Below are 12,206 nucleotides of genomic sequence, written 5' to 3' on the forward strand. Positions count from 1 at the left end.
TGCTGTTGGTAGGCTTTGAGGATATGCATTCATTATTCTGTGCCCTAATATCAGCACCCTTTACATCTATGGAAATGTACAGAAATGTGTACTCAAATTAGTGTATTATGGATACAACAGTGTAAAAAGTTTCATTCAGTGGAGAAACCTACTTATGATTAGTTTAAGGTGTCACATTTTAAACAATCCTGAATGTTATTTTTATTTCAGTCATCCACTTTATTTTATTTTGAGCACCTATTATATGCTAGGTACCATGCCAGGCAGTGTACAAAGACGAGAAAGACTCAGCCCTTACCTAGAGGAGCCTAGCTGGGGAGAGAGCAGGCAGACAGCTATGGCAGGGGTAGTGGATGCTCTGCTGGAGGTGAGCATGACGTGATATGAGAGCACAGAAGACAGGCTGGGGAGCAGTGCAGACTTCCTGGAGGAGGTGCTTGTTGATTGGAGTCTTGAAGAAAAAGTGGGAGTTATAGGCAAAGAGGCAGGAAGGAAAGCTCTGGGTGGGAGAGAGGCCCACACAGGAGCTCTGGGTCAAGGGCACACAGTGTGTTCAGGGCACTGCCAAGTACCCTGGAAGGGCCTCGGTGAAAGCAAATGTGCAAAGGAGCACTGCGCTGGGAGGATAGAATTTCACGATAAGATTAAACCAGTTATCCTACTGGAAGGACTCAGTCAGCAATTTCAGAAAACTCTTGTATTTTTCATAGTGACACATTAATTATCCTTTGGGCCTGAACTCTTATCTTGGCCTACCAATTATATGTCCTTGGTCTTAAAAAGCAACCCGCAGACTCTTGTAGGCAGTGTCATATGAACCGACCAGCCGCCAGCCCGCCGCAGCCCTTGGGAACCGCGAGGCCCAGCTGCGCGCACTTCCTCCAAACTCACTGCTCAGGGGCCTCATTATTGGCTCGAAACCGAGGATGGTAGGAGTAGTCACACCACAGAAAACAGCACATACTGTATAGATCGGGGCTAACCATTCACCAGCGCACCACTGGACATTTCCCTCCTTTGAAACCCCTGGCTGGAGACGTCACTTCTAGCCTTTTCTCCTCAAGGACAACCTAAGTTACCAAGGAATTTGCTACAACTCTGGCAACCGATGAACGGAGGTAAAAGACCACCTGAACATGATTTCAGCTGCCCTCCCTCTTGCCCACCCTGGTTTCAGGCTGAAGGAGATCCAGATGAGTGAGTATGATGCCACAACCTACGAGAGGTTCTCAGGAGCTGTTCGGCGGCAGGTCCGCTCCCTCCGAGTCATCCTGGATAACTTACAGGTAATCCTCTGCCTATGGGCCAGGAGAACAACCTAGGCCCAGACAGACCAACCCCAGAACTGTAGAAGGAAGTGATCTGAACCCTAATCAGCCAGTCAGAAAAAATTGTTCAATGCCAAGATGTTTGCATAAAACTGTGAATCACTCTAAGGCTTTCTTAGGTGAGTTCTCCAAGGAAAAATATTTGACTTCACCTTTCCTTCTGTCCAGAAAGCAATAATTTGACTAGTAACCCTAGAAGACCCCAGATTTCCTGATTCCCCTCGTATAAGAGCTGTGAGCATCCCACCTCTACTAGAAATTCACAGATAGAATTCTATTCCTACAAATCATGCTACCGTTGTCTGGTGGAGAGACAGGAGCACTCTGGATCACCCGGGCTGTGTGATCCTCACGCCCCTGGCTGCTCCTCCTCCTGCACCTCCCTTGTTCCTGCCCTGCATGCCTTTTTGCAGTTCTAGACTGTGATTGCCTCAGACCCAGTTAATATTGCTATTCCCCCTAAACATATTGGTTAAGATGCTTCAATATTTCCTAAGCAAAGACTTGTTATTTGGAGATTTAACATTTGAAATTATGTTCTGGCCAGTTTGCACAGATAACTAAAAAAAGGGCCAAGTATTCTGTACAGTCACAAATGAAGTAAGATTATTTTGCTTAACAGGAGAGAAAAGCCTCATTTGAGGGGAAGAGGGGCAGGGTTCAGAGCCAGACTGTGAAGTGCTTCCCTGCTCTCCTCTGGAATCCTGTTTCCTGTCCGTGAAGTGTTTGAAGTCACTTGCCTTCCCTTAGGCCCTTTCCCTCTTAGGTTCTTGTTTGTCATGGTCCTTTTGTGGGGAAGCTTTCTCATTATTTATTAGGCATTGGAGGTAAGAAGTTCTATGATGCACTTTTAATCAGTTTAATGCATCCAAACCCAGAACTCTGAGAAAGACTCATTTCTTAGATCTATACTGCATCAGGAGATTAGGAAAAGTTCCATCATTTCCAAGAGGAATGATCTTTATAATGATTAGCTCAATACCTAATTTCAAAATCTGGTGTAAGAATTAAATAATTTCTTTAAAAAAATACATATGCTATTTAGGATAAAACAGTATAAAATCTTACATAAAGTATTTGAACAGGATAACATCAAATGATTGAATTTTCTTCCCTAGTCACTCACTTTACGAGTGCTCATTGCCCTGGGCACTGAGGGCAACTTCTGGGTGGGCTGTGAGTTCCAGGGCAAGAGGTGAACTACGGCCAAGATGAGTAGTTCGCTGGAGATGAGGACAATGTGGGATGGTGCTTGTACTAAGACTGAAGAATGAGTATAGCTCAGTCATTTGTTCATTTCTTAAGTTCTTGATGCACACCCAGCATTAGGGATTGAAAAATAAAATGTAGTCCCTACTCTCAAAGAAGACAAATAAGGAAACAACTTCTTAAATTCTATAGGGAAGTATGTACACAGTGCTATGGGATGAATAAGGAAAGGTTCAGCATGAATGTAATGCTTCAGGTCACTCTTGAAAGATGCTGAGGAATTTTCCAGAAGGCTAAGGAGTCAGGGCATTCCAGACACAGGACACAGCATTTACAGGTGCCGGTTGTTCAGTGTGGCTGAGAAGACCATGTACATGTTAGGAGACAGTAGCAAGGAAGAAAGCTGGCAAAGTTGAAGGGACCAAATAATGATGCCATGAGAACATTCAAACTACATTGGGTTTTACCCTGTGGACAAACAAGCCATTAGAGGATTCACAGTACCAGAAAGGAATGTAAGAATACATGTTTAATTGAAGGAATCAGAATCTTCATCTGGTATTAGTTATGTCTTCATTGGTATTCATTGGGTACCATGCTCTACTTACTTTTACAAACATCATTGCATTTAATCCTCACACCAACTCTTTAGGATAAATGGTATGTTTACAAGATCAGCCAAAGGAAACTTCTTAAAGCACGGTACAGTTTAAGCCCGGGTCAGAATTTGGGTTGGCATTGTCAGTCCCTCCCTGCCTCTGACCCACAGATAAGGGAGGAGACGTGATGAGATATCAAAGACCTGAACTGACCAGCCAGGGGACTCAGGGCGTAACAGCGCGAGAGTCATGCCGAAAAGGCGCTCCTCATATTTATTGAGCAAATGAACCCAAACATCCAAAGAATTTTGAGTAGGGGGTTCAATACATGATCAACACACAACCATTATCTGACCTTGAGTCCAGCCCTTGGGCATGACGCTCCTCAAGGACACGGAAACCATGTGAGGGTGGTCACGAGTTGTAGGAGCTGTTTTGTCTTTACTCATTTTGTTATTGATCATGCATCAGGAGTTGTAGGGAACAATCAGGTCATATGCATTTGTACCTTTGATTTCTATATTACTTAATGTATGTATTGATCCCATCAATCCCACAGGTGTTAAGGAATAATTCTTCCACTGAACTCTCCCCGGTGTTGAGACCAGCTCCACAAAACAGGGCGCAACTTTGCTTTCAGCTTCCAAAGTGAAAAATGAAAGGAAACTGAAGGGACCAAGGAAAAGCAACAAATAGAATTAAATGAATGGAAAAGAAGAAATTGTCACCTATAAAAAAAATCTATAAGGAGATTGGAATTAATAACTTTCTAAATTTCCTCAAATAGAATAATTATTACAGAGAAGTTTTTATTTTTTTCTTCCCTAGAACTCTAAAAAGAGAAAATAGGCTCAAATAATAGCAAGAGTTTTAAGATATCAGAAAGGGGGCTAAAGAGATTTAATTCTTGAATGAGTACCTAAAATGGAAGTAGAGCTACCATGTCTAGAAACCTTTACAAGTAACACCAGCATTTTAAAATAGCAAGCAATTTATTGAGCACTTCATGTGCCAGGCCTTCTAGCAGGTGCCTTGTCTCCTCAAGTTTCCTCCATCATCATCACCGCCACCACCACCACGATCATCATTGCTTAGTGACTAATAGTGCAAGTGCCAGAGCCAGACCGCCTGGGGTCTGCAAAGTGGGAATGACAGACAACAGGGCTGTTATGAAGATTAACTCGGGTGATACACGTAAACCATTGAAAGTGATACTTAGCTTATGGCATGCTCTACTGAAACATTAGCTTCCTTTGTTGTTCTTGCTACTCTTCAGCAGCCTGGAATGCACACCAGGCACCCAGGCAAGTACTTCACATTCATTGTGCTATTTAATCCTTACTACTTTCTACATTTGATAGATAAGTAAACTGAAACACACAGGTTATCTCAAATCTCACAGTCTTATGAAGTGTAAATATGTTGTTACCCCTTTATAATGAGGGAACTGAAGAGTAGAAAGACAGTGTGACCTGTCCTGAGTCATGTGGCTAGGGCAGGAAGTGTCTGCGCCCAAAGCTCAGGACCCTGTCATCTGTTGGCCTCTGGTACCTTCTTCCAACTCTACAATTATATGAAAAGTATCATTGTCACATATACTCATAAAACATTTTGCATCACTATCCAAATGTCAACATAGCATTTCCAAGTGTTGCCCTTATTGAATCTTTTTTTTTAATCCACAGAGATTCTCAGGTGGGCTATCTAGTCCTCAATTTAGAGAGAGAGTGCTAATTAGAACACAGCTATTGGACAAGGATAGACAGGGCCTCATATGGAATATGAATCTTTACACTGTAACCAAAACAAGGAATCTTTGATTTGGTTCCTCTTTTGCCATCTGCCAGCCCTGTGTGACTCTGATTGACTAATAACTTCCAACTGTTTTGAGGTTGCTGTGTGATCCCAGTAACCATGGGTGTTTCCTTGGTGAACAGCACAAAGTCTGGCCAGGAAGTAGCAAATCGTCATCTGAGATGACTTTCCAGAGCACAGCTACAAGCCCACGCACCAATGCCAGGTGGCTGGGCTGAGATTTGAGGAAAGGGAATGTTGTGGGCGCACATGTTAACATCTGCTTCAACATGTGCCTCCACTGCAACACGTGTCATTTTTCTCAATTAGATAGCTATCACCAGTGACTTACCTTTGCTTCTTGACTGGATCCTATGTGGAATATCATGGAGTCCTGCTTATTGGACTTTTGAATCAATAGCAAGAATTTTCTCATTAGAAGAATAGAGTCTATAATGGCTCCAGTTACCCTTGGTTCAGAATCTGAATCTCTGATTCCATCAAACCCTAACAAAAGAAAAACATCCATTCCTACAAAAAGCCACTGATTTTAATTCTATCCTCCCTCCAGTGTTTTTTCTGATCTACAATCAGTAATTTAATTCTCAGGCTAAACTAAATCAGCCTTTCTCTTATTGCTTTGGCTAGCATGGTATCTCCATAAACCAACAATTATGTTCCTTTTTTTTTCCTTTAGTGGTTCAAAATGAACTTAGGTTCAGAGCGTGTTTTTGAATACTGATGTGTGACATGCACTGTGCTTGGCCCTGAGGGCACAGTGGTTAATAAGAAATCGCCCCTCTACTCAGGAAGGTCATAGTCTTGAGGAGAGGGGAAGATGGGCACCTGAACAGACCATTTCAGCTTAACATGGCACGTGTCCAGAGGAAAGGGATTCTAGGATAGATTTTGAAGGGAAGAATACATGAGCTGGGTCGTGAAGGAGACACAAGTATTAACCAGACAAAGAAGGATGAAAACAAAGCCCCAGCTGAGGACACAGAACAGACAGAGCCCACGTGTGAGCTGAGGACTGGTCTCGGCGTGAGCCGGACAGCACTCAGTGTGACGTGCAACAAGGGCTTGGGACTGAGAGACAGGTAGGTGCCAGGCAAGGAACTTAGACTTATTTTGAGCGCCCACTTGGCTCGCACCTGAGGAATGGAAAGCATTTCCACATTCCTTGGATTTAGTCTGCAATAACTATGTTTCATCAGTAGACATGTCTGTGTGGCCTGAGGTTTCTTTCCTTCCACGGCTAACCTAGAAAAGAAGACACGTGTAGTTGTAATAGAAGGCACAATATGATAAATGCCACAGAAATGTTTTAAATAAAGTTCTGTGGTGATATAGACAAATGTGTGAGCAATGTCTAGGCAGGACACTTAGGGAAAAAAAGAAAGTGTCATTGGATCCAGGCCATGAAGGATGAGCATGATTCCAATCGGTGACCCTCTAAGGATGGCCCTGGACGCAGCGTCTCAGACCGTCTGCAGAGAGGGCCCAGATTTTTTATTTCAATTGATTATGGACTGATACTTTTATAAAATAAAATAGAAATGAATTACTGAAAAAAAGATAGAAAAAGTAACCTGCAAATTACAAAGCCCTTATTATTTAATATTAGATTAGCAAACATAAAATCACTTTGCCAAATTTCTAAGTGCTTACTGTCAGTTCTGTCACGTATTTTATCATGGGCCAGAAGCTGGTGTTCACCCACCGAGGGCAGCTTGTATGGCTCTGGTTCAGACAGAAGAAACCTATGAGCAGACATAATGCTACAAGGCTGTTTGGAGAATGGAAAGCAGTCCACAGTGACTGGACTTCAGAGTTTGGGGACAGCTTGGGGGCAGTGGGTAACAGGAGAGAAAACGAGAGAGAAAGTGAATGCCCAGGGGCCTCGAGCGCCTTGCTGAGGGCATTCTGTCATCAGTGAGGAGCGGGAAGGTGACCGAGAAAGGGAGTGGTTGGTAGTGGTTGGTGTGGTTCTATCTTAAGAAGTTTCATAGCCATGGAGGGGGAAAGTGTCGGAGAAGAAAGACCTGGAAACCAGGAAATCAAGTCATAAAATTCCCTCAGTTATTCAGGAAGAAGTGATAAGAACCTGAACCAGGGTAACCGAAATGGGACTGGAAAGGGTGAGAACAGCCTGGAGGTAAGACCTGAAGACAGTGACTGACTGGATGTGGGCTGAGGGCATGGTGATGTTGTCAAGCCCTGGAGGACAGAGGGAGACACAGGGAGAGGAGAGACTTGTGGAGAAAGCAGATATGTGGTTTGCATGTTACCGTATTTTCTCACTACTGGGACCCCATGTAAAAATGCCAGCTATGATATTGAAGACTGTAAGATGCTAGGACCAGATAGGGTTGCATGTCTATATAGATATCTGTGTCTGTGTTTTTATGGGCATCTGTACGAGCACCAGCCCAGCCAAGAGAGAAGATGTGTCAGCGACGGGGAGAGCATGGAGCAGAGAGAGGAGAGGAGAGGGGAGGACAGCCGTGTCGGCGGGTGTCTGCGCGTCAGGGGAGAGCAGGCAGATGCCAGTGACTCCTTCCTACCCATAACCAGTTCACCATTCAGCACGAAGCAGCAATGGCCGTGAGAGGATAACCTCAAGTGAGCACAGCGTAGAAGTAAAGTCCTGAATTCCAGGCTGCATGAGCACAGGCATCTAACACCATCTTTGCCGGATGCCCATTAAAATGATTGAAATAGTAAAAATCTGTAAACAGTGAAAAAACCTGGGAAGACAGTAAGAATTAGGGAGGGGTGCTAGTGACATGCAAGAAGCTTTGAGGAATTTTCGCTAAATATAATGTGATGAGACCCCTACGAGTGATGGTACCAAAGACAACTCAAAAACCTTCCGAAGAAATGGAATCATTAGCAAGTAAGTCAGGAGACCCACCAGAATCACATAAACATCCCTTGCTTGGAGAGGCGGGGAGCAGGAGAGAGCCCCGGAGCTGATGGGAGTGGACCGCTTGACCTCCGTTTTGTCAGTGCCCAGCAGCAGCGTCTGAAAGCAGCAGATCCGGGGGAGGGGGGAGGCCTAGATTTTATGCAGTGGTTACGACAAACAGAAAGCTGGAGGGGGACTAACACCGGGAAAGGGGCCAGACCAGCCTCAGCTTATACTTGGCTGGAAGACTAGACCAAACAAATGCCAAATGGCCCCACTGCAATGGCTATTCCAAGCAAAATAAGAAATGATGTGGAGATGAAGTTCTCATGCTGTGACTGTCCACAATTCCAACTCCTTCCCTGCTGAGTTCTTGAGCTAACAGTGTAGATTTAGTTTAACTACTAACACCAGTTTAAAATCTTTCAGGACGATTCTAATAGTAACAAGGTGAAGAGTAAAGGCGAACCTAGGAGAGCCCCGCCAATCTGCTCCTGACCAGTTTTGTGCAGCCATCTCATCATTTATGTCATCCAAGAATAAGGACACCAAAAAATGAAATAAGATGAGATCTATGAAATTATTCTGCAATAAGGCAGAGTAACAAGCATTCAAGAAGACGTAAAGAAAGAGGATGCTTGTCAGCTAGAATATTTTTTCAGAAAACATCTGCTTTGTGTTCTCAAAATTCAAAGAAACATGAAGTATGTGAAATAAGACATGGATTTAAAAGGATCTGGCTAAGAAGCAAGCAGAAATTATAAGGGAGTTGAATGCAATAAGTAAAGGTTATAAGAAAGCTAAAAATGCAATGCCAAAACTGAAATCTACATCAAAAGTAGAAAGAACACATTCAGTCCAATCTTAACTGCAACCTAACACATGTGGAAAACTTGATTTGCTATTCCAGACTAGAGGAAATAAAGAGGTAAAACTGTAGAAAGCTGATCAATAACAGTGCAGAGAGCACACATAGAGAGCCCTGAGCCATCCCAATAAACAGAACAGTCCTTGGCACATAGTAACGGCTCAGTAAATATATGCTGAATGAGCCAGTGATATTCCCAAAGAGGCCACCAGAAAGAACACATAAGCAATAATCAGAGTAATAAGAAAACTGTACTGAGCTGAAGACAGACCTAAGTCTCTGGATCAAAAGAACTTTACTAGATACCAGGCAGAATTAATGAAAAGAGATAAGCACCCATGTCAGCTTTATAGAATTTTAGCATTTCAAAAGCAAAGAAACTCTCCTACAAGTATACAAGCAAGCAAAAACAAGCTATTGTTAGGGAAAGAAAACTTAATCTTGCACTAGTTGGCTCTAAAATATTGATCAATATCAGAAGATAGGGAAACAACATCTGCAGAATGTCCTTACTGCTACGGGTATGTATGTACGTGTGTGTGTGTGTGTATGTGTGTACACTTTCTGGTTAACAAATTATTTTCTAGATAATGAATTAACAAAAATACATCATCTTCTGGGCATTTAGAATAGTCTAAATGTTCTTTATTTAAATGTAATAAAACTATGATTCTTTTTTAGAAAGTCTGTAACATAGACTTTTTCCTAATGAAACCTAGCTTTATACGTAATAAGTTCTCATTAGTCTGAACTTACTGTATAATTCAAAACAGATGGACATTTTTATAAGACTACTTCATGCAAAGAATATACCATAAAGAACATGTTTGGCCCTTTGTTACAAATAAAAGTATATATTTAAATGCAGTAGGAATCTACTATTTAAAGAAGTATTTCAGTGAGTCCCATAAAAAACACAACACAAAATAATAAATAATCCAGCCCTCAGTAAATTTTTACACATCTCCCCTTCCAGCCCATTGCCTCCAAGAGCATCCATTCTAACAGGCCTTTTCCTGTTTTAAATTTCAAAGTATTGGTAGGCTGGCTAGATGATAGACAATAAATTCTCTGCCAGTCATAAACTTGCAAAATAAATAGTGCTAGTATTATAAAAATGTCTTTGTGCCAGTGATTCTGAATCAAAAAGCTAGTACATACTTTCATTTCTCAACAAAAAAAACTACTGGTTTGTGTACCTACACATACCAATGACAAGCAGAACCAAAGTGATTCATTAATCCCAAAATAAAAAGGGAATATACTATACGCCCATCAGAATGACTAAATTTTTTTTTAGTCAGTATCAAACGTTGGTGAGAATATAAGCAAATGAAACCCTCATAACACTGCTCATGGGAATGTAAATTGGAAAAAACACTTTTGAAAACTGTTTAGCACTATCTACTAAAGCTGAAATACCCAGGATTTCCACCCAACAGAAATACACATTTATCTGCTCCAAAAGACTTGTTCAGGAATATTCCTAGTGGCATTCATCATAATAGCCCAAACTAGAAATAACACCATTGTAGAATAGATAAATAAATCATGACAAAGTTGTACAGTTGAATATTGTTACAGCTGTGGAAGAGAATAAAGTGCAGGTATGCACAACATAGGTAATAATGGTGAGCCAAAGAAGCCAGGCACAAAAAAGAACATACTGTCTGATTCCATTTGTATGAAGCTCAAAAACAGTCAAACTTAATCAATGGTGCCAGAAGTCAGAATGGGCGGTTACCGTTAGCAGGGGGAGGGTTAAGTCCAGAAAGAGGCCCTGGGAGGCTGTGGAGGTGCAGGTGGCCACAGGGCGTGTTCACTTGCACAGCTCATTGAGCTCTGCACTTAAGATTTATGCACTCTATTAGAAGTATGCTATACTTAAATTTAGAAAGTTGAACAAAAAAGGAAAGAAGATAGGGGTAGTAGAGTCATTGGTAAAAGCATCTTCCTTCCCTCACTCTTGCCCCACATTTTACCAAGTCCTTCTCTTTTATTGGCATGCATAATGGAAACAGTGTTCAAGCTAGAGAGTAACCTAGGGATAATAATCATAACAGGAAAAGAAACAACATAAACCTAAGAAAATCAAGACCTAAATCCCTAGGTTCTTACGTGATGGTGAATCCAGAGACAGCAGTAAAGCATAATATTAAGGGAAAAGTAAGTATTTTATAATTCTGTAGGACCCCTAAAAATGACCTTCTGCCGTTTTTACTGATTATTAACATCTACACCACAAAGAATTCCACAGCACCGTGGGGCTAGTTGTTTAAAAAACCTGCCCTGGGTTGTGGCTCTTGGGCCCTTCATCACACCTACATTTTCCCTGCGGTGTCGCCAAGTCCACACCACCTGTATTCACTTCTTGTTTTTTGCCTTCAGTCTGTTACTGCAGCCTCTGTACTAGACTAACACTGGTCTGGAATTGCTATCAAAAAGGCAGGATTTTGCAAACCTCTCATTAGGAATTAACATTTGTTCACTTCATAGTCTTGAAAAGCTGCCTCATAAAAAATTAGCTTTGAAAGTTAACATAGCTGGCCAGAAAGCTTTCTTTCTCACAAACTTACTAAACAAAACTAAAGAAAAAAATTCTCCTGGTAAATGAAAAAGGTACTAGAAAAGTTAAGTCAAATACACGGATGTCTAAAATAACGAACCACCATTACTTGAGATAGCTTTATTACAGTAGGATCTTTATAAATATATTCAGAGGATAAGCCACTAAATAACTGTATTTAGATAATACACCCATCTGGCGTGAAGCATGCAATTGTCCGTGGTATTCTTTGGCAATCTTAAATTGAAAATCTTAAGAATATAAAATAGCATAATGAATGCTTTCCAGGACATGACATTTAGTAAATTTTATCACTGTTGTTACGGTTACAGTCATTTTCTGTTTCTAAGGTTTTACTTAATTATGTCTGTATTCTTATTAATTTTTTTAGATCTCACCAAAAATATGTATCCATATGATAGGGATTCATCCACTGATATAAATAATGAACTGCATGAAAAATTTTCATGCCCTAAATGTTTCTAGTATAATTATTTTTAATATTTCTTATATCTGGCTCTATCCCAATTTGGAGAACTATATGAATTGCTGAGAGTCTAGGACAGCTATTTAGGAGATTTTAGTATCCCTAAAACTATAGAGAATGAAATGAAGACTTTCATCATATTACATATCTGCTGGGTCCTAGATGTTTTGTGCTGATGTTGGAGCGGAAAGATGATGAAGTTTGGCAAGTAAAGACAGTAACTAATTATCCACCTAAATTTCCAAAATATTTTATATCAGTAGCAAACTAGGTTAAAATAAACTGCATTAAGGCTAATGTCGGAACCCATGCCTATGGCTTTCCTGTAGGAATGAAATTAACAATTAAACTTAAGGGTTTTTTTCCTTTTTAAAAGAAGACTAATGTCAAAATAGACATGGAATGAACTATTTTCCTAGAATTATCTCTCCTGAAATTGTTGCC

The 12,206-nt window shown here is 41.1% G+C and overlaps 1 protein-coding gene across 4 annotated transcripts in view; it reads left to right on the top strand.

Annotated features, from left to right (window-relative positions):
* Window positions 1-12,206, top strand: part of VWA8 (von Willebrand factor A domain containing 8) — a 392,879-nt gene that overhangs the window by 335,002 nt on the left and 45,671 nt on the right. For all 4 annotated transcript variants that reach the window (XM_036932428.2, XM_036932430.2, XM_036932427.2 and 1 more), the window contains one exon: window positions 1,178-1,286. In XM_036932428.2, the coding sequence (XP_036788323.2) occupies window positions 1,178-1,286 (109 nt within the window). The remainder of the gene's footprint in view (window positions 1-1,177; window positions 1,287-12,206) is intronic.

The sequence above is a fragment of the Manis pentadactyla genome, chromosome 17 (assembly GCF_030020395.1).
Source record: "Manis pentadactyla isolate mManPen7 chromosome 17, mManPen7.hap1, whole genome shotgun sequence".
In the NCBI taxonomy this organism is placed as follows: Eukaryota; Metazoa; Chordata; class Mammalia; order Pholidota; family Manidae; genus Manis; species Manis pentadactyla.